Genomic DNA, 23450 nt, shown 5'->3' on the forward strand with positions numbered 1-23450 from the left:
CAGCTTTACTCTCAAAGACACACCAGCTTGCCATAACCCACACACGCTGCTCAGCACGTCAAACAAACATGCCATAAACAGTGCAAATGAGTCCATACAGGGCCGCTCCACTGCTCACTCTTGGACTTCAAACTCATAATGCATGTCGATGCAGCGGCTGCGGAACATTACCAGATATCATTAGTATGTTTCTGTAATGTAGCGAGAGCTAATGTCTCTCGATGGGAGACAGGAAGGAGAGGCACATCAGGGCTACTGCAGGAGTGAGGTTTTATGTGTGTGTTTGTGTGTCTGTGTGCGGATGTAATATGGAGGTGGGGAGAAAACGCTCCATCTCTGGATGGCAGTTTGTGTGTAAGGGAGGGGAGATTATGCAAAGAGATGCAAAATGAGAGGTAAAGGGGCATTAGTGTTTAGAGAGAGCTGGGACTCAGGTGGAGGCGGCTCGGTGCGTGTGTGTGTGTGTGTGTGTGAGAGGGAGAGACAAAGCTGGAGCACAGTAAATGAGAGAGAATGATGAGGAAATGGACAAATATATATATAAAACTAAGAAAACAGACGGAAAAACATCTGTTAACACACACACCATAAAGCGGATTTGGAAAGGAAGCAAAATACCATATGAGCTCCGGAGGTTATGGAGACACTGCTATAGCTACCAACACAAACGCACTCCAGCATAAGCAGACACACAAGCAAACAATCACAAACACAAGACTCAGCTTCACCATGGCAACTGGTAAGAGAGAAGATTCATCTGAGACACGACGTAAAGAATATTTAAGAAGTTGATGGGTGATCAGTGCAAGCATGCGGAAGAGACAAGTTCACAGACTCATCGTGAACCTGGCGACCCCGGAGACGGAGATGAGAAAGTATCATGAGCACGCCGCAGATGTCGAACGCTTCTTCTCTGATGCTTCCCCGTTTACGAGCTGGGAGCGAGTGTTACACTGGAGAGGTTGTTAAAAGAGACAGAGAGCTGGTATGAATGACTTGTTTCAACAGATGCGGAGGTCAAATGCAAGCGTACCTGAAATGCTTTCAGTACGTGGATAAGGTGGGTGAAAAAACATGCGTACAGGTACACAATAGTATTTACACCAAACAATTCAAAACCCTTCCCCACAACAAGTGATCTGAAGCACATTAGAACTGTTAAAATGATATGAACATCATGTGTTTTACGAATGAATCTCAGGGTGTGTTCGTGCGAGCTTGAAAAAGAAAAACACCATAGCATCTTTCAAATTAGACAGCTCTGCCTTCACAGACGACTCTGAGAGACACAGCTCGAGCAGCTGTCGCATTCATCAGAAAATATTGCAGCAGCAGCTCAGGAAATGATTTTCCTGAAGCACTTGTGGCTTTGGCTGCAAATGTGCGACGCTCCAATGTGAAATGAACCTCCACGCGGTGAGGAGTTACGACACAAAGAGTGACATCGGAGGAGGACGATCGACTCCAGAGAGTTTCTCCAAACAATAAAATAAGCTGCATGAACATCCACCTTTTATGAACTTTCACATTAGCTTGAAACAGCAACTATTCCTTCCACGCTCAGGGTCTAATTTGGTGTATTTCACAGGTTGATTCTTCCGTGAAGATGATCAGAATAATAAAAGCACCAAGTTCCACGGTCGAGACCTTCACCGTGAAGAGTCCAGTGGTTTGTTCGATCACCACTGAGTGTGCACTCCACAGCCTCAGAAACCAAGTCTTCTACGCAGCAGCAGCATCACAAGAATGACAGCTGTTCGGATCAGCTAGATCCAGAAACACAAGCAAAAGTAATTTTCAAACAACCTGTCTGCTGATGAGCCACTAAAACCTTCCTCAGCGGGTCAAGTAGCCTCTTTCATTCCAGTTGGGGGGTTAGCCTTTTGTCACACAAGATTAGCTCTGATTAGGAGTGTGTGTGTGTGTGTGTGTGTGTGTAGTTTTACCCCCTGGTGTCCACTAAACACTCACCCACCTGGACCCCTACACCCTGAACTCATTAGAAGCAGATGGCGCCGGCGTGCACACACACACACACACACACACACACACACAACTATTCACAAGCCTAAATGTTGTTTACTTTGAGGATTTTCAGATCTTCCACAAATTTGTCTCGTGTTTTTCGAGTCCAACTGGCACCGGATGAATCCATTTCTACATCAATACTGAGGCAAAGGACATGCGCACTGACGGTAAAGCCTGCATATCTAACTCACCCAAAACACTGGGAAGAGATGAGCTCATTTCCTCATTAAAGAAAACAAAACGCTTATATTTCAGCTGGGGAGGTTACACAAGTCCCGCCAATTAGGGGAGTTCAACCCTTCCCTGTCAAAAGATGTTGATAAGAAGCGCAACCCAAAAATGAGCGGAAAGCTCTTCGCAGTTGTGCGGGAGACAAAGTGAGGGCTTTGTCCGACTCCCACGAGGCTTCAAAGTCAAGGCACTTTAACTTGTGACACTGAGATGAGTCCCGCAGTTATTTCAGTATTTTACATCTCAATAATCACACATTCAGATCGGTGATTCTTACGACTGTTATGTGTGATAAGCTGTCCAAGGTGACCTTGACAAAATGATGCTTTCATTCCTTAAGTTGACAGACATGGTGCAAAAATCATGATTCCTACCTACGATTGTAACCAACAGAGAGGTGCGTATATTTCATAATCATGCAAACAGCAAGTGAGTATGAATGTTCTCATGCGTCTACTTTTTCTGTGGGTGTCATTGGACCTGCTGAGGTGCTTATTTACCATTTCTCTTTGCCCTCTGAGGGTTTGTTTGCCTCCTGACAGCCACCCACCAGTGCGTACGTCGATTGGTGTTTACGTCTGAATGTCTCAAAGATGGAATATGCCGGGCATATTTTACAACACGGTAACACTGAAGCTCCCAATTCAGCATGTTTGACATAATTCAAGAGAAAATTACACTTTAGCTTGCTCTCTATTTAGTCTGCTGGAGTTCCTGTCTTCAAATCTAAGAAGATCAAATAAAGTCGTCACTTTTCTTCAGGCTGTGTCCAAAACAGCATTTTTATTGGTCTCCAAAACAGAAATAATAGAAACTCTGTGTGGCAGAACTTATGAAACCATCTAGCCGCTAGCTAGCCAACCGCAAAGTGTTCTTAAGTTAGTCATTGAAGTGAATTTTCCAATCTTCGGGGGAGACAGAAGTAACATGATCGAACAGTAGAGCACCATGTGGTGTTCAACAAGTCAAAATAATCAGAATGCTCCACATTCAGAGGTGTGACTCGAGTAAAATATGAAATAAAAAACAGATTCTGTTAGAAGCGGAAGCGCCTTGAACAGTACATCTCAAATGTAACTCAAAACAAAAAGTCATCCCCTCTTGATGACTTCATTGATCTAAAGACGCTATAAGAACACAATTATATTCAATATTTGTTTGAAATCACTAGTGCTTTCTGCTCACCCTGTTTTAGGTGAACAAAAGTCTTGAACATCTTGAAGTTGAGTCGTGAAGTTGAGACTTCTGACACCAAAGCACAGGTAGATGATGACAAAAAGTGGAGACATAAAAGTTTAGGTTCTGTATTTTTTAAATATTTTTGATCACAATAATAAAAATCTTGCATATAAATTTCACCAGGAACCTAAAGCACAAGATAATTGATAAAATAGACACTGAGGTGGGAGATACAGTGATCAGATTCCTTTCTTTTCAACCCATGACACAAAAACAGAATTGAATAGTGAACAGTTGCATTCCGTTTTCTTTGAGTTGCTCTCTTGAAGGAAGCACATTCTACAGAACAGTGTTTTTCAAAACAAAAACATAGGATGAGTAAAGTGGTTATTCTGAAGTATTGTGGTGGCATCAAAGTACAAATAATTGCCATGACATATAGTACATTGACGGTTCTAAGCTGTACACCATTTTGTTGGCACAAAACAGTGTACTCAAGTACAGATACTCACAATCTATGTTTAAGTGCAGTAACAACAATGATATCAACATTTGTTTGTGGAGGAACTTGAAATGTTTGAATTAAAAAAAAAAAAAAGATTTTTCCCAAAACAAATCATGGAAAGTGAAATAAATCTTTCTTGTCTGTGTCATCAGAAACAACAGAAACTAAGTGATATGATCAGGTCACAGTTGCAGCACGATCATTTATTATGTTTCATGCTGTTATAGTGTAATTTCACATTTGCACTGGATTTGAGAGTTGGGAAAATTTTGATTTCTTGCCACAACTTTCTCGGAATGTCAAGTCACCACACCGCCACCACCAGGGATATTGGAGACAACACATTCTTATTCCCAAAAATAGTGACTGACGTCATGTGACTTTTGCGTCCTAGGTTGACGAATACATTAACCTTCAGCGTTACATGTTGACGCATTAGGCTTTTCATTGAAGCGTTTGCCTTCTCTGGAATATTCTGGCGCCGTGGATAGCTCAGCACGTAAAAGACAGACACAGCTAGCTGCAGGAATTAGCCATGGGATGGCGCTGCTTTTGCTCTGAATACTACGATATGCCACTTTCCATTACTGCCCTGTCAGTGAGGGGGAAAGCCATAAGGTGCCATATATACCCGGTGACATCTTATGTGACAAGAGAGCTTCCGCTGGTCTCCCCTGCTTGGAATGTCACTCAGGAAAGGACAATTTTTACACCATTGAAACACCAATGCGTAGACATACAGTGCAGAAGCCACAAAAAGATAGTTGCCATTGGGAGGAGAATGAGCAGAAAGTGTGACAAACTCCAGCAAAATAAACGACAGGTAGCACACCGAAATGAAAACAAGTAGCTGAACTGTTGAACTCCCCTTACCTGAATCCAAACATAGACTCGTGTCAGGCTTTCAGGCAAGGGCATGTGATCAGAGGAGAACAACAAATTCCCATCAATGTGTCGACAGATCACACTTCACCCGCAGGCCACAGACGAGCTGCAGGGATGAAGAGACACACCGGGGAAATCCCTGTAGGCCCCAACATGACCAGCTGAAAAATCTTCAGCCGTTTACTGAGCAGCATTGAAATGAAGCGACTTAAACTGGTGAGGAGTGTTGAGCCTGAGGGAAGAGCTGCAGAGAAGACGAGGCTGTGGATGGAATAGATCATTGGCACTACGGGAAGAGGAGAGGTGTCAAGAACTGCTTTGCTGGAGTCTTGTCTCCACCTCCCAGTATCTAAGTGACAAAGTGCCTTTTGCAATAAGTATGTTAGCGAGGGCTCACCCCGATCTGATTACTCCATTGTGTCAAAACGCATGCCGCTAGATGAAGGGCATGATGATCAGCCATTGTCTCGTAAAATTGGCTCTAATGCCGAGATGCGCTGCATTTTTTTCCGGAAACTCAGGGCATACATGCAGAAGTAAGTGTATATTTTTTTGCATGATTAAGTCATTTGTACCACACAAAGACTGCTGATTAAACGTCTACATCCCAGAACACAGCCACAGCGGATCACATTTCTGAACACTGATCTGAACAGCAAGAGTGTCACACACAGAGCAGCGTCTTCAGAACAAATCTAAAAAACTATTTCCTAATGTTAATGAATATATCCGTATAAAAAACTGCAACTATGAAGGAAGGATCATATAGAATGTAGTCAAACCTCTGCGTGAGGTTTGAATTCAAACTAGTAGTTGTCTCTCGGAGATGATCTTTAAGAAACGATAGAACATGAAATGAATGTGATATTGTACCTATTGCTACAACAAAACACAGAAACAACACAGTGAACACACTGTAGAAAACCCGTGTATACAGCAACGACTAGAACAGCCAAACTGCAGGCCCAGTGGTGAAGTGATTTAAATGTTTAGCTTTAAAGCAGAAAGAGCTTTCTTCCAACAATGCTGAGATACTTGACTTTATACTGCAGCTGGTTCTCACCGCAGGTCACGTTCAAGAAAAGTCAGTAGTTTGAGACTGTCAGCCCTTAAATGAACCTTGAACATTGACTTTGACTGAATTGTTGGCACGTTTTCCTCCAGTCAATTCGATTTTACATGTGTGTATATAAATACCACTAAAAACCTGACATTAACGGAAACATCTCTCCTGTCATTTTCCGCCCAGTTGCCGGTCACAGTAGCCCGGGTTATTCTGGTTGCATGATCCAAAGACTAACTCGTGGTTGGGCCTGGATAATGATACGGGTCAAAATGGTGCGGATGAGGGACCAGGGTGCAGTCTTTAATCAGCTGAGGCTTGCATGGGTGAGGGGGCCTTGGTGACAGAGTGAGGCGGCGTACTCACGAGTTGTGTCATATTGCTGCATAAGGAAGCAGAGATCAGAGCTTTTTATTCAAATTATTTCACGATTATAATGATGGGATTTCCCTCAGAGTAATACTTGTTTGTGTGAGACAGCTCAGAGCTCAGATTTGCATTCAAACAGTGAAATTAATTTTCACAGTTTTTATATGGCAGGCCTTTTGATGGGTGGTTTACAATGCGGAAAAGTGCTTGTGGTACAGCACATCTCTGAAGTCTCTTTGAGAGGGCTTTTCTTCAGCAGACATGTTTCACACTGACAATGCAGTTAACAGCTCTGGTTTCTCCTTGTTTATGAGCCACTTATTTATGGAGGCTAGAAAATGCTATACTCGATTTGTGGCACTGAAGCTTTGGAGTGAGAATACTTATGTAAATTTTATTTTCAAAAGGAAAACGTCTCTGTCGTTGGCGCACCATGTTCATGTCATTCAAACGTTCTGTCTTTTGTTGCTTTGCATCCGGTGTTGGTTCTTCCATCCATCTGCTTTGCTGGGATGCCAATGTAACTCCCCCTGTTAGATGCGGTTTGTCGTGTCTGCCAAGTGCACCCCTTTGGGGCTGCTCCTTGTTTGCCGCTCCTGCTTGGTCATGCTTCTTTCCTAAACATACATGTCCACAGGTCTTGTCTCCGTCCCTCTTACATATTCTGACTTCTATTTTTTTGTCCTTAGATCTGCCTTCCCTTCTTTCCTCTCTCCAGGCTGCACCCTTGGGTTTTACTCTGGTTTTTAAAAGCAGCTTTCAAATGGGCCATGCTGCTGGCAGCTTTACAGACCTGCCAGCTTGTCCATCTCTTCAGTGGTGGAGCGTCTGTCAGGGTTTAGGAGGAGATTGCCTGTCGTTGAACAACAACTCAATCCTAGCAGGCAACAAAATTTGATTTTGCTCCCCCAAACGTGTTTATGGATGAAGGTTCAGAATGACTACTCACTGAAAATAGAATACTATTTTGGACAGTTCATGGATGAATAAGTCTCGTTCCATTAGGGCCGTGGGTGCAGAAGCCATCTGGGGCTTTGCCTGTGGGCACCCCAGCACAGATCGCCAAAATGTGAGTTTCACATGTCTCCAAGCGAGTGGCTGTCATCTATCACCGTGACAGTCTGCTGCGTGTTTACTTAATGATGTGGGGGTTTATTTATGAAGTGATGGCCGAGGTTTGGGAGGCAGAGAAAAAGTGAGGCAGTAAGGGGAGGCGGGGGGGTCGAGGCAGCCCGAGGATGTGACATTAAAACATCATCAAGGTGATGGATGTCCATGCACACATTAGCGAGAAATGCAAAAAAAAAAGCCATGCAATGGATGACGAGTCATACCCAAAGTGTGTTTGTGTGTTCTATAATGATGCCCGTGAGTGTGTGTGTGTGTGTGTATATCTGATTCTCATGACATCTGTGTTCATTACAGTCTCTCATGTGATGCAGTAGTTGTTTCAACATCCTCAGTGAAACGCGCAGAAGATAACAGGGATGACTCACATGAGCATCTTGGTGTATAAGTCTATGTGTGTTAGATTGTCCTGACATTAGTGATCTCAGACGCACAAGTCCACTAATATCCACTAGGGGGCAAATACCTTTCAAATCATGTGGTCAGAGAAGCAAATCTGTGCTGAGCATCCTTGAATCACATATGTAAAAGTAGCTAAATAAATACCACAAAAAAGGAAAGACTGCATATATAAAGCAACATAGTTAGCAAATGTGACTCAGATGCTAGTTAGTTGCACAGTGGAAGGGTCTGTGTCGAGTCAACCTACCTCAATTCAACCCAATGCCCTACTAGAAATAAGGTCCACCTGTGACGATTTTTGTAAGAGCACAAAACACTTCTTTTTTATGAATGAATCTTAGAACAACTCTGTTCGTACGGTTACCATTTTCTGTCCTTATTTCCTCCCCACCGAATTATCAAGGTATAAATTACATTACAATTACATGAACAATGCTGAATGCAATTTCTTTTTGAGAATTTCAGCTGACCTGATCTAGATTTACTTTTTATGTCACACTGGATTTTAAATCATTATTATTTATTTATTTTTTATGATTATTATTTTTAAACAATTTCAGTTTTTTGCTGAGGTGTGTTTATGTTTGCTGAATGATTTGACAAATTCGCTGAAATAATTGAACAAAGTCAGTGGATATATATTTAGAAAAAAACCCCCAAAACTTTAAAACATTGTGTCAAAACACTACTTTCACAACTTTCACAGACATATTTTGTTAATATAGACTTGTAAAGAACTTTATTCCCACTATTGCACCGACTAAAACAGGATATATTCACATGGATTATGAAAAAGAGTGCATCTAAATATATAGGTATTTAACTATATTTGAGTCAGAACACGCCTGAGAAAACACAACACGAGAGAGAACCAACTGGGTGTAAGGGGGAAAAAAGAGAGCATAATGATGCTTAGCATACTCTGTGCCTTAATTGGCCATGAAGACATCACATGGAACTTTTCATGAGCAGAGAGAGAGGAGATTGTCATCATTACAAGTGTGACCTATCTTCAGACGGAGAACATGAAGGGTCCAGTCAAATTAAGGGAAGAAGATGGACAGGGACACAGGAGTGGAGAGAAATTAGGAAGGGAAATGACATGGGGTTTAATTTGCACAAGATTAGACTCATAGGAAACAGCGCCTTCATACAGACCTCACCAGCTGATCCTTACCAGCTGCACTCAATATTATGTGTGCAAGCATCATTTAAAGGACATGCGTCATGCATGTACTGTGGATTAAACATAATAATCTACGGTGCAGCTCGACAAGAAGAGGCCGCTGCTTTCATCTCTCCTTTTTGTTTAGGTTAGCCGCGGTGCAGCTTGGAGAAAACGGAGGCGCTCACCTTCTATTTCAGACGCCTCTCACAGGGAGAGAGAATGAAGCTTAAGGCCTTGTATGTCAAGTGGCAGGCAAACCTTTGAAACCATCCAAGGCTACAGAAATAGCAGAGCATAAAAGAGCAGCGTGGTGTGGTGGCAGCAAAAAGACTGATCGCACAAGGTCGGAATGAGTGAGTGCTCAAGTGGTCTACCTTGACACCACTGGAGTGGATTCTCATGGAAAGAGAGAGATAGAGACCAGCGAACGCAGCAGTGCGAGTGAAAGTAACGTGGCTATTTGTTTAACTCTCTGCGTGCACTTTAATTACTCAACACTTGAGAAGAAAAACTCACGTTTTTACTGAAAGCGTTTACTTATTTTTTCACGACGGAAAAAATACCAAGTAAAAATTTCATGGCACAACCTCTATATGAAAGATTATTCACACCTATGTAGCAACTTCACACATGAATATAAAAGAACTGAGACACTTCGTATTAAGTGTTTGAAAATGTCGTGAGTGCTAACAGTACAGTGACAAGGGAGTTGACAAATAGTCAACTCAGACATCCAAATAACCTGTACCAGCAATATCTGGCTCAATCTGAAAAAATCAAAAAATATAGCTCAACTACATGTCTTTTTATTTTTCCATCTGAGATTCTTGAACTGTTTCAGTGTTTCATTCTCACACTCTGTGTGTGGAAGTGAGTGGGGTGTTTCATTATCAGCTGCGTCGGGGGGACAAACCCCTGCTGAGAATGTAGTCTGGAAGCAGTTTTTTTTTTTTTTTTACTATCAAAAGGTTAGGGGTCATGCTTGTCACTTACTGTGCTCTAATTGCATCAGAGTTTCAATGAGGACTTGAGTTCTGGGCAGCAAAGTGACAAAGGCATGAGGTATGTGCATAAAAAGCTTCAGTCGGAGTCTCCAATGAAAGCTCAGTTGTTCCCATATACCTCCAGGGTACGCCAGTAAAGTAAAGCTATTGCACAATGTACAAGTTTCGTGTGAGATCAGGCTGTGATTTCCACATCTGGACGCTCACTTTATAAACAAAATCTCAATCTGAAATGCCTGATAAGCAGCTATTGATTTCCACAGCGGCGTATGTCAAGTGTAGGAAAGCAAATGAAATGATTCCTCCAGCTGGATCGATACACATCTAACTTTCTAACAGTGCAGCTTGCTCCAGTCAAGGATTTAAAACCATTGTTGACACTGCTACAGTGGTCAAATAGAATTCGATTTAGTCGCTCTGCACGGTTCACAGTAAACGAAACATTATTCCAAAAGGTTCAATTTGCTGAGGAGTCTCCTACACACACAGACGGGCCCTGGGCCATTGTTATTGTGGCATTAAGATTGTAAATACTGCTTCGATTAGTGCTGCAGAAACTTTCCTTTTCTAAGTTGGAAGCAATCCATTGCAATAATGGAAAAAAAATAACTGTACAACATGCAAGTAATACAGAGTTTCTTCATACACCCAAGATCACACCATGAACTCGGAGGAAAAAGGGCCTTTGAATATGTTGTGAATGTTGGCAAGAGCAGAGCACAAAAGACATTTTTTTTTATTCTTGTCCCACCAGCCCACAAAGAAACTCACCCTGTTAGGATCATAGTCCAGAACCCTGCGACGTGCTGCATCCAGGTCCTCATAGCCAGGAACAGCCCGAGCCTGCGGGTAGTTCTGCCGTAACCCCGGGAGACGCGGATCACTGCAGAGAGACGGTATAGAGATAAGAACACGGTGCTCTGGGATTGACTTTATCAGCGAAGAGATTCACAGGCCTTGAGGTTCTTCACACAGCAGGGGTGTCTAGTCTTGTGTGATTAATTACCATGTCAATAATGAATTGTTTTTTTTACACAGCAAAGTCATTAGCACGTAAGGACAGCTGGTTAAATAGCTGATTTCAGATGAAGACAAAAACAAGATGAAGGTTCTTTAACACTACACTACACAGTTGATGCTGCCATATCACCTGAACATGTAAAGTACAGAGTGCATTTTGTACTTTCTCTGAGCCCAAGAAACCTTTCACCAGTCGTGTAATTTTCAGCAGCTGTCAATGCCGAACAGACAAAAGGAACAGAAATCAACCTCCTTCCACTGCCAAACCTGAACATGGCGAGAAAATAGATCTCATACATTTCCTGGATGTGCTTGGCTCACACAAAAACATGTGTTTTCGAAGTGGTCAGGGCCACAGGCACAACTTGACCTTATTCCACATTGATTAAGAGCAAACTGTGCCACCAAAACAGCACACCGAAGGGTTTCTGCAGCCTTGAAGTGACATTTTAAAAGCTTCCAAGCGCTCCAGTGTTTAAAAACACATCAATTCCTTAACTACTTTTTCCCTCATTAGCCAGCAAGAGTGAGGAATCACAATACACTCTGACACCAGCTCGAAGATTTGGTACACCCATCTGGTCAAGTGTCAGCATAGATGTTTGAAAATATTCTTCACAAAAGGACAGGGAAAAATAAAACAACTGACCGCTGGGACCCTTTTGAAACAGGACATATTCCCTGATCTACAATTGTAAGCATAGTTCCGACTACGACTATTGTCATAGGCGACTACTCATTGAATATGTTAATGACTAGTCAACTCGCTGGTATTTCATGAGCATGTGTTGCCAAACACATCAGCACATCGGACTGAAGTGTCGTAAACAGTGAAAAGTAAATTCTTGTGTTCTGTTATGATGTTATGACACTTGACATTTTAGCAGCTCAAAATGAATGGCATATTTAGAAAACGTTGCCTCTCAATCTTTGATGTACTTTTGCAAAGGTCCAGGAGCCAGTCCTCTTATTTCATTTGGTTAACCCCCGTTCATTTTATAATCCAGAAACTAGACTCCCGTAATTAAAGATGGGAAGTCTGTGTCCAAGGTGTCTTCAACAACAGTGGTCTGACCTGCACCAGGTACTGACCACAACAGTGGTTCAACAGAGCACGCAGAACATGGCTTAACATGGCCAGTTGGCCGCTTCTTAAATCCTTAAATGATGTATATAGGTTTAATGGAAGGCACAGACGTGTGGAATCAAGTTGTCAAAAACTCTGAGAGTGGTTGTGTATTACTTTATTACTCTCTCCTTTTTTTTAATAGAATCAAATCAAATTGAATCATTCTATAGAGGCTGAGTCATTCACACTCAGCAGGTGCCAGCGTGTGTCATGGTTCAACTTCCATCCTGCCTTTCGAGCAACTTGTCAACCGCGTGAACCGCTGCCACGGCAATGAAGGTTTAAGAAAAATTGCATGACACAAATTGACCTTTGCTTTCCATATGTTGGTACAAAAAACATTTTTAAATCATGACACACCCTATGCTCTTCAGCACTAGCTCCTGTGATACTGCACCACAAGTCAGTTGTCTGTGTTGCATGTTGACTCATTTGGCGTTAAAAATAGTTGAAGTATATTTTGCCTTCTGCGGCATATCATGAGGCAGTGGATGGCCACACATGCACCGACATGTGCCCCAGAGCTTGATCACCCACAGTAGGTGCAGAGCGCTTAGGCTGGTTGCTGCTGAAGTCCTCCTGTGAAATGGTGACATCTATGTTTCAGCACCATAATTGGTGACAAAAGGTTCCATATAAACCAGTTGACATCTAACACAAGGTAGTAAAGACAGATCACAATTGCCACCCCCTCTATGTTGTGTGAGGTGGACTTGATGCCAATGAAACACCTAAGCATTAACATTGAACATGAAGACTGACTTCAGCGTCAACACTAGACATAAACGTCCACTGGACATAAGTGGAACCAGGGGCCCCAAGTCACGCATCAGATTCCTTCAATCATGACTTTTGCTGCCTCTATTGAGTCTGGTACACAGCACGGTTGTCTTAACCTCTTTTATTCTTAATTGAACCCCTATTACTAGCTTTTTGTGACTCTGATCTTCCCACCAACATCATCGCCAGCACAGCCTCAGAGGAAGGCTGCTCACTGCCATCCACGCCAGCATTCAACCTCCACTGCCATTAGCCAATCCCGGGGGTTGTCATTAGCGCTGCCATTTTGATGGAATATGGGTGTCACTCTACAAATGAACAAACACCGTAATTATCTCATTATGCCCTCGCCGACAAATATTGCTCTTGTAATGGCAGCAGACGGACGGCAGATTGAGAAAATAAGGATTCGAAAGATCCTGTTTATCTCAAACAAAGCTCGACTTCATAGTTCATTGTCTGAGGGCTGTGTTTGTTTTTGCATCATACACCATAAATTAACATTACAGCACATGAAAGAAGAAGAAAGGGGGAACAGACGTCCAGAGGATAATTCTAAAGTAGGACAGCTGAGTCAATATTAAGACTAGACTCTTTCAATGACATTGACTTTGAACATTAGCAACCAAATATAGCATTGACCCTTTTAACTCAAGCAGAAACATTCACCAAACAGGGTTTTAAGCAAATGGAATGACGGTAGAAGAAGATGCCAGAGCATGTTGGAGACTTCTTTACATACATTGATATGCACAAATCTTATAAGGGGCATCCGCCTGAGTGCCTCAAATGTAAATAGGTTAGGACTAATCAATAAGTCAATAAGTCTGATGTCGCGCTATTAGCTCCGGCGCAGAGATGGATTCCACTTGAGTGTTTTACCTTCAAGAGACTCATTTCATCCATACTTCAGCATGTGTGAATATTCAGGCTGATCTGACATGAAAAGAGCAGCAGGAGGATGGAGATGGGAGAAGCAGGAAATGAGAGACGCATCAGAAGACAGAATGAGAGCAAGACAGAGTCGACACAGAAATACTGAGATGGAAACTTGGGGGGAGAAGAGAGAGAAATCAAGAGCAGGGGAACTAGAATGAGAACAAAACTGTCTGTATATGAAAGAGAGCAGGGGCGTGTGTGTGTAAGCAACTTTCCTGCGGCGTGCACCACTGTGAGGGCAGACTAATTAGGAAGTGTGTGTGCTGCCGCCGGCTGGTGTGGCGACTCCCTCTCGCTGCGGACAGCTGATTTAAGCTCAACACGTTGGGGCATAGAAAACTCCAGCAGGCCATTTTTCTTTACGGCCTGGCAGTGGAGGTAACCAAGCAGAAAAATACCTGGTCAGTATTTGGTGTCAGACTGGGAGGAGTCAGGACATCAACTCTGCTGGGCTCCAGAGAGGCAATAACTGAGCTGTGTCACAGCTTCAGCCGCAACATCAAAAGCAAAGCTTGTTCTTCCTCGCAATTCCCGTCCATCACTTGGACGGAAGATTTATGGAGCACAGTTGTGATTAAGTCAACTTCTAAAAAACGCAACCTTTAACAATCACAATCATTCTACCATGTAAGACAACGACGAGAAACACTGTTCACTCCAGGTTGAGGAGGAAGTCAAGAACAACCTGGTAGCATTTTAATTGCTACAGATAAAGCAGGGATAAGACAGTGGAAGACAATGAGCTCAAAACGTCTTCATACATTGTCAGCTCTGATGATGCGTTGCCTTCAAGAGAACGTCACGTTTCAGGCAGCTGCAAGATGGCAACTAAAACCAGGTGGAAGACAAAGAGGATTCTAATTTCTCACTTGATCTCGACCTCTTTCCGCCATCATTGACAGGAGAACAGATCAGGTCTTCACTGTTGTCTAAACATATACGGTACAACAAACACCAATGCTTTACACCTAGACATTGTTTCCCCCGAACACAACTATGATAACTAAATAAGACATAATCAGATTGTTTCACAAGTGACGTAACAAATGGAAGGTGAATAGGTTGGAATAGGTAACTCATGGTTGAGGTATTTAAAACTTGTGAAACCTTCTTAGTCTTCAATTTTTCACACCTAGCAAAGCTAATTTGAATGATGCTATTTCATGCTACCATTGCAAAACACTGACCAAATTGTCATAGCAATCGATAAAAGCAAGCGATATACTAGTTATTGGATTTCTATTTTTATTAAGACTGGAAGAAGCAGTGTGATGGTGGCCACACTCAAACTGTCTCGTACTACCAGAGGGGGGGAAGTAAGTAAAAATTGGAGCCTGATTCAACATCTTGTCCCATAAAACTCCACAGCCATTCCACAAGAAGAACAGGGGCCTTCATCTTCAGAGATGAAGCCAACACTAAAGACAATTATCGTTGAAAATGGAGAGCAACAGTGCTGTAGTATGTTGCTGTTTAGCAGTTCTCATTGGACTGGTTGGTCGTAAGATTTTGATTTGGGAAAGGCTTGGATTAGACATAGAAAACATACTAAATGTGGAATTGATAAAACTGCATTTACAATTCTTGTAGCGCACCAATGTGGAAGCAGCGTGGTTCTCCACTGAAGGTCCAGTCATCTCGCCGCACAAAGGGCCCTTTGGAGAGCAGCTTGCAGTCAGGATTTCGTGGTTTCCGAACTTCACAGAGCATCTTTTCTCTCTGCGGAACTTGTCCAGTCTTTACATCTCGGCGTCGCTCTTTCATCTCCGGCTGATTCCAGCTCCCGCAATAAAAAGGCCTCAGGCTAATAAAATTTGACAAGCATAGCTAACCTTTTTCCCCCCTACAGGTCAGCCTATGAGCATGAATCTAATCAAACGTGACGCCAATCACGGCGCGCACCTGCCATTGAAGCTCTAATGAAAATGTACCGCAGTAAATTAGCGAGACAGCAGCAACAGTCTTCAGTGGACACGTGGAGGGTGGCGCTAAGCAGACATTGAAACGATGCAAGATGGAGAGCCACACTTCATATTAAAAATATCTCGACAAGGCGATGAGAAATAGCAGAGGGTTCAACTGCTCTTTCTGTGAGTTTGGCCTGAAGAAGGCACAGATACATGTAAAGAACCGTCATTATCACAGCAGCACTTCCATCACCATGGCGTAATGACTCCGAGTCACATCTGGTATGGCTTCTGACAGGTGAATGTTGGCGGCATTACCTGAGAGCACATTACTTGATCTCTCTGCATTACAATACGTAAATCCTGTTGATGGCCACGTAATTCGATGTGACATGAAGACACTGAACCTTCGTGAAAATTCTTGCTGTAAAACTGTATTGATGGTGAACAGCTCTCATACACTGAGATTCTTTGGATTGCACAGGCATCTACGGAAACACGAGCACATCTACACTTAATTCTTTGGCAATTTTAAATAATTCATGGCTGGTTCGTGAAGGTTAGTGCATAAAAGGTCGACATGAAGCGTTTATAAGAACAGTGTTTCTGCACAAGGAAGTCTCCGGAGACTGCACACGAGAGTCCTCGTCCATCATGCTAATGCTAAAGACCATTTCATATGCATTATGGGCTAAATGGTGGAGGCACAGTGAACAGGTCATGCTAATGATGAGCAAGGGAATCAAGCAAAGAGAAATCAGGAGGAGACGGATGGTAATGAAGAGGCTACCATGGGTGAATGAAAGCTAAAGTGGTCTCCAGATCTGTCAAGCTGCTAGACTGAAGCTAATTATCCACTTCTTTTGTCTCCATTCTCTGGCACTTCCACCTCGACGGTTTATTTCTACTTCCTTCCTGCCCTTTTCCCAGCACTTGTTTCCAGCTTCATATAGTCCCTCATCCTTTCATCTGTCTCTCCTCTCTATTACCGACTGTCGTTGGTGGAAGTCCAAGCCCCCTTCTCTCTGGATCAGCTGGTTTCCCAGTTAAGAATTCAAGCTTATTTTTTCATTTGCAAGTCAATGGCCATTGCTGTCAGAAAGTTAAGTTGAGTTCAAGGGGAAGTTTGACGAGGCTTCTAACGGTTTGTACAAGAGATCATACATTTGCATGAGAATCCTTTCTGGGTTTTGCTCCCATTGAAAAATATTCCAGTCAAAGCATCAGTAAATCAGGAACATGATTCAGAGGGGAAGGCATTTTTATCCAATGGGCGACAATCTGCAGACCAATTGTGAAGCAGAAGTCCGACCTTGTTGAAAAAAGACACGACTACAACACCACTCAGTTCCATCTGTCAGCTGATGCGGCTGTCACTCTGGAGTATAGATCATGGTGCACTGATGATGATGTGGCTGAACTTGAACAAGGAAGTTGGCGTGGTTCACCACTGATGATTCATAGAAAACTTTGACTTTTGATATTCTTTGATCCTTTTGCACCACAGAAAATGGAACTTTCACCACACCCCAACAAGTTAAAGCCTCAATTTGAGGATGAAGGCTTCAAAACAACTTTGCCATTACAATAGGTTTAAGTTTGACTCAGAGTCCTGGTTAAAGTTAGCCATTTTTTGGATGGTTAGGTTTAGAGTGGAAGGCTGGGGAAAGCATTATGACAATGAGCAGAACCCACAAAGACAAACCTGTCTGCGTGTGCATGTTGAGGTGAACATGTTCCCCTGAATTAAAATGACTTCACATGGATCATTAATACATAATGCACCAAATAGATGATGCAGAATTAACCCCAAACCAAGTTTGATCTAAACCAACACTGACTCAGAGTCAGAGCACCTGTAGTAGTAATCTCATTATTGAGAGCTTCATGCCTTGAAGTCTTACAGACTCTCTCCACTTTGATTTGATGTCAGCATTCCTAAGTTGCACAGGTGAGAGTATGCTCCAATAGGAACCATCGAGTAAAAGGTTTCTTCAATACAAGCAGATGATTTGGTTCCTGGCAAAGCTGTTCGTCTAAGGTTCCCGTTCCAATGTGGAAGTGGCTTGTGTTTGACTATAAATGAAGTGCTTTCAAATGTGACGCGCCCATGACACAAGTGTTGCATGATGTAGAACAGGTTTTACTGAATAGTTCAAAAGTAACCCCAAAATCAGGCAGTTGACATATTTTGATGCAGAGTTGATTTCCTGTACCTGGCATTTAAAAGAATGACACTTGCTTTTGTTTAAAAGTTAAACACATTTCTAAAGCTTCGTTTCAATACACTGCAAAAAGGAAGCTCTGAGGAACGGCTTGGGGAAAGTCCAAAGTAGTGTTGACAGCTCAAGTCTGAACACCACACAACAGGTCTGAATAATAAATCTGACTCAGAAAGTCCTTGAGTCAGTGAAGGAAAACATTTCTTTTAGGTTGCATTAACAACCTAAAACTCTGCAAGCAAAGAATAATAGAGTCACTGGCGGTAATGTGGATGCATTAGAATGCACATCATGTTTAAATGATAACACAGAGTGAGCTGAGTCATGCAAGTCACTGCTGAGTAACTGTGTGTGTCTGTGTAAGCATGGACTTATGTTTTATGTATTTTCCGGCTCGGCAGACCATGAATTCAGATTCGCTCAAGTACTCCACTGCCTGTTCCTGCTAAGTCTTGGTCAAGGACCTTGTGCAAATGTACACTCTCACACACACACACCATTGTCGTACCTAGCCATCAATCTGAACCCCTGGACTGCAGAGGTTGTAAAAGAATCAGCCATGCCAGTGTGACAAAGGCTGTGTGCTTTCAAACCAGCAGCCAAAGAGTTTGGGCTGCTGGTGCTGACTCACCTGTCGGCTGGTGGGGGCCTGGGCTTGTTGACTTTGGCGTACAGCCCCTCCAGCTCATCAGCTGAAGGCAGATGCTGGTTCACAGGAGGAGCAGGAGACGGGGTGCGGCTCATGTAGGACTGGGGTGACGGTGGCTGTCGAAAGTTGTTGATGCGGGCGTAATTTGGGTCGTTGTCATCGTCCTCCACATCAGGAAAGGAGCCCATGTCTGGGGTGTGATAACCGGAGTGGGTCTCAGGGTAGCGTGCGTCGTAGCTGTCAGTCAAGGATGCAAGTGGAAAAAAAATGCTTCTGAGTGCTGTGATGGTGACACAGAGATTTGGCATTGCTTGCAATTATGAATGGGTTAAGCACTTAAGCTGAATTTTACATTGCAACATTCAGCTGAAATAGTTACGTTCTGCTATTCCTTTTAAAACAAATAAGTCAATTTAAATTGTGACAGAGGTTATATAATGTAAACACCTGACCATGCAAATTGAAATTGCAATGATTACAAAACAGGGAAAACTGCTTCCACGTTATGTAGAGCAAGAACACAGATGTATGTTGGGAAAGTTGCAAATGTCAAATGTTAAAAAACAATTCTACAATTGGATGGATAAAAGGCGATTCACGCCCACTTGGCAGGTCTGATTCATACCCGTCTCTGCTGTCTGGGTTCCTGTTGAGCTCCTCTTCACTTAAAGCTTCCAGCTTACTCTTTGACATCTTTGCTGCCTCTTTGCTCTTGTCCTCCTTCTTCCGACCAAACCTGTCAAAAAGAAAGTTGCTTTATTCAAAGGAAGTCACAGATGTTTACAGTTTATATATATTTGAGGGCTGGAACTTAAAAAGATTCATTGAGATTTATTAAGGATGGAACGTTCGTCGAAACATTTTTAAGTCACGAGTTCCATCACGCACTGTGATGTAATAACCACGAAACTAAATGAGATGGCACGGATTGATACGTTCTCATGATAGCAGCACAACTTACATTTGAACACTCTGGTATGAAATACTATGCGATAAATTTATAAAACCCCGAATTAATAAGATTTTATTTTACACATTAGAATCATTTTGAGGCACTTTCAACATTCAACGGTCCTCTTTCCAAAACTTCTGTGTGGTTCTGCTTGGAACCACAGAGGAAAAAAGGTAAAAATGGTTCTAAAAACATCACAGCAGGCTATGACTGTTCAGAGAGTTGAAACATGAAAAAGGGCATCAGCTGTCAGGCAGCAAACGGAGCATGAATATTTTAAAATTTGGTCTGTTAAAATAGCAGTTACCCCACAGAGGCTTTTGTTTCTCCTATCGACTTTGCTGTTATCATTCAGCAGTGATTCTATGTTACAAGCGGAATCTCTGGTCTCCTCATCTGCAGCTCTAATGAAGCCTAACTTCACACTCGATGAAAACTAGCAGCTTTTACAACTAAGAATTTCATATTCCACCATCTCTCTTTCACATGACTCTCCTTGCTATCTCCTGACTCTCCCTCTCAGAGGCCAAAATCTTTCTCTTTTTCTCCCAGCCTCTGGTCTCCTTTGAGATCCTGCTGAGCCAATCTAATGTCTGTGTTTATCTCATTAACAGTGAGGCACTTCTCATTACGGCTACAGGCTGATACGTGGCCCGCATGGTAACCTGTTGGCCAGGCTGAAGGCTCCGCGGAGCGTCAGGGCTGGACTCACACCATGACATGGAGGCCACGCAGGGGAGAGCAATTACTGCAGGTTTGATGTCATGTGAGTCTCTTGGCTCGACCTTATTTAACCTATCATTTAGAGGGTCTCTGCGAATGTACAGGGAAAAATACAATCGAAATAGATTCGCTCAAGTTTTGGAAACCATAACACAGAGATTGCAGAATAAAAAGGGTTTGGAGTTTGGAGGAAACATTATACGTTGGAGGGTTAAATTGGACTTGTTTCATATGCTTTGCTGTCATTTAACTGGAGCGCTGTGGGCTTCTTCAATTTGGGATCAATTTTGCCTTTTTGGGGTTCGAAAGTTAACAGCAAATTGACAGTGAAGCTCAACAAAGTGTGGTTATAAAGGAACAAGCCCTTCTGTGCACAGAATTAAAACTCATTGGAAATGCTTAAAGACAAGATGTGCCACGTGTTGTGTGGCATACGGGCTAATTGACTTATGTGACCCTTTGTACCACTTTATCAAATACAATGTTTGAAGTGGATCACAACAGAGCTTGCACGCCTCTGCTGCCTTTTTTTTTGTTGTTGAGTAAATCAAAAACTAAGTGGGTGTGCAGGACATTATAAAGTCTAACACAGCAACCGAGCATAGTGTGGGCACAAACTGCAGCATCAAAAGTTAAGACCATTAAACAGGAAAGTTTGGAGACTCCAGAGAGAGAATGGAACTAAAGAGAACACACAACAGTACACATGTGAACTTATTAAAGAAAGAGGCAAGGGCGGAGAATGGCGAGTCAAGTCACTCACCTTTAAAAAATAAATAAATGATAAAAAAAAGAATGCTTTTTTTTGAGAAAGCACCTTCCAGAAAGAACACTGTGCATTACAGACTACACAGAATATAAACAAAAAACTTGCAGAAAATAATGTGTTCAGTTGTCCGAGTTTTAATAAATCCCTGGTTCAATGTATAAAAAAGCAACAGCATCATGTAGAAATATTAGCGCAGCGTAACTACCGCTTGAAAAAGGCTGACTAAGTAAAGATCTCCATCCCAAGTGAAGATCCAAGACAAGATACAGTAATACTTGCACCTCAAGACCAGCTTTGTGCAGAGCCAATCTGGTTATGTATTTCCAGGTGGTGGGATTTTTCCAGCTATGAATAATATATTGTCATCAGTTTCACCAAACCTACTCACCTTGAGATGCTAATCTGATTCATTCCCTACAAGACTCAGTGTGGGTGATTAGTCCTCCCATTGTGAGGTCTCTCAATTCCCTCAACGCTCCCACATTAGCAAACTGCTAATTACCGTGCTGAGAGCAGAGAATTCAGAAGAGTCACTCTGGTATGCCTTGACAGATATACAATCACAGCACATGTGAGTGTACGATTGGGCCATGTAGCCACATCCAGAGACTTCATCAAGATTCCAAGGGGCAGAGGTCCACAGGCAGGCCCACCATTATATCTGCATTCATTAAGAAGCCCTCCTCTTCTTCTGCCGTCGCTCACAGACAGAAATAGTGGGGGGGGGGGAGACACCCAATTAGAGACATGTACCTGCTATAAGAGGTGGTTACGCCCTTGTCTTATCCTAAAATCTGATCCGCAGAACACAATGCCCGAGATGATTTTGGGGCTGTCATAAGCACAATCTTTCTGACAACAAGGATTCTAGAATGTCTGAAACATTCAGCAGATGATTTGTCAAGAATGCACAAGCTATGTGTCGTAATGGCTGCAAAATCATATTATAAAAACCACCAATGTATGACAAATGCGCACTGTCAGTTTATTCTTCCAGAAGTTATCTTGTTTTCCCGCCGAACTCTGCTGTGATTGTTTTTGTGCTTTGGTGAGTAGCCGTGGGCAACAAAACACAAGTGCTTCACTCCTTCCTTCCAAGCAATCAAAAGTTTGAAAAGTGTCGTCTAGATGTGCAGAGGAAACTGTACAAGGTGTTAAACTTAATTAATTTGTTTTTTGTGCCGTCAACACAAAGAGAGTCGCATCAAAACACAGATGACCTGAGGGTAAACTTGTCTCAGATTATATTGACGATTAATACTTAACTGGAAATGCACTCACAGAGCGCAAACCTGCGGCAATAAAGAATCCGCCAAAGAGATAAAACCCTGACTTGGAATCGAACCCAGGAGAGAGATCCAAATCCGGACCCCTAGACCACCAGGGAGTATGTAGAGCTTGAAAATGTATAACAGCTTGTGTAATGAACTCTGAAAATGATGGCCAAAAAATGATCAGGATCACACCCAAAATTCAATCATTTGTTCCTTTTCCCATTTCACACAATTCCTGAAAACTGCATCCAAATCTGTCCTTAACTTTAAAAGCTACAGGTAAATATACAGCTAGATAACAGCTATTTCACTAGAGAATAAAAACTGTTTTCTTTCATTCACCTTCTTCATTCTTTAACACAAAATCCAGTTTAAAATATGAACTCATAATGGATTAGCGTCAGAACAACATTCATAGTGGCCAGCACATTTAGCGGCATCAGTCGTAAGAACAGGCTGACTGACATTGGAACAGTGCTAGTTCATTAGCATATCCATCCAGACAAGCACTCTATCAAACTCCCATTAAGTGGCACCAGGTGAGTCGGACAGATATCAAGTGCTACTTAATACACTTAATACACTGTCACAGGAGTAACTGGGAACCAATACTAGTGTATCACTGACATCATTAAGCCAGCGATTATACGGTTAACTTGACAGGGATCAAGTTGAGTTCAAATCATTGCCAATGGCCTTTGTCCATTCCTGCTTATCAAACAGCATAAACAGCCGCATACATGCATGCTTTAAAAAAGTTATTCTCTGTGTCCACCCATTTTCCCAAGCTGACTGAGTAGGAGATGATACCGTTGGCGTTTTTCTAAAATCAACACCCAGTTTGGACAAACAAAATCGCCGCCTAATGCAGGATGCTCATTGCAAAATGAGCAGCTGGTGTGAAACTGGACTGACTGTAATTGCTGAAACTACTGTCACTCTCATTACCACAGCAGCCAGCATGCATGTGTGTGTGTGTGTGTATGTGTGACACAGAGAGAGAGAGAGAGAGAAAGAGCACTCTCAGTTTTCGCCATTTTAATGAGGACCTACATGTACCATGGAGATCACAGACAGGCAGTGAAATGTCTCCAAAATTGCTGCAATTAGCATGCAATCGATAA

The 23450-nt window shown here is 42.5% G+C and overlaps 1 protein-coding gene across 2 annotated transcripts in view; it reads right to left on the minus strand.

Moving 5' to 3' along the window:
* pard3ba (par-3 family cell polarity regulator beta a) overlaps positions 1-23450 on the minus strand; it is a 124098-nt gene that overhangs the window by 16184 nt on the left and 84464 nt on the right. For both annotated transcript variants that reach the window (XM_053869492.1, XM_053869493.1), the window contains 3 exons: positions 19234-19344; positions 18591-18845; positions 10734-10845 (listed from right to left, as the gene is read on the minus strand). In XM_053869492.1, the coding sequence (XP_053725467.1) occupies positions 10734-10845; positions 18591-18845; positions 19234-19344 (478 nt within the window). The remainder of the gene's footprint in view (positions 1-10733; positions 10846-18590; positions 18846-19233; positions 19345-23450) is intronic.

Source organism: Synchiropus splendidus, chromosome 1 (assembly GCF_027744825.2).
Source record: "Synchiropus splendidus isolate RoL2022-P1 chromosome 1, RoL_Sspl_1.0, whole genome shotgun sequence".
In the NCBI taxonomy this organism is placed as follows: Eukaryota; Metazoa; Chordata; class Actinopteri; order Syngnathiformes; family Callionymidae; genus Synchiropus; species Synchiropus splendidus.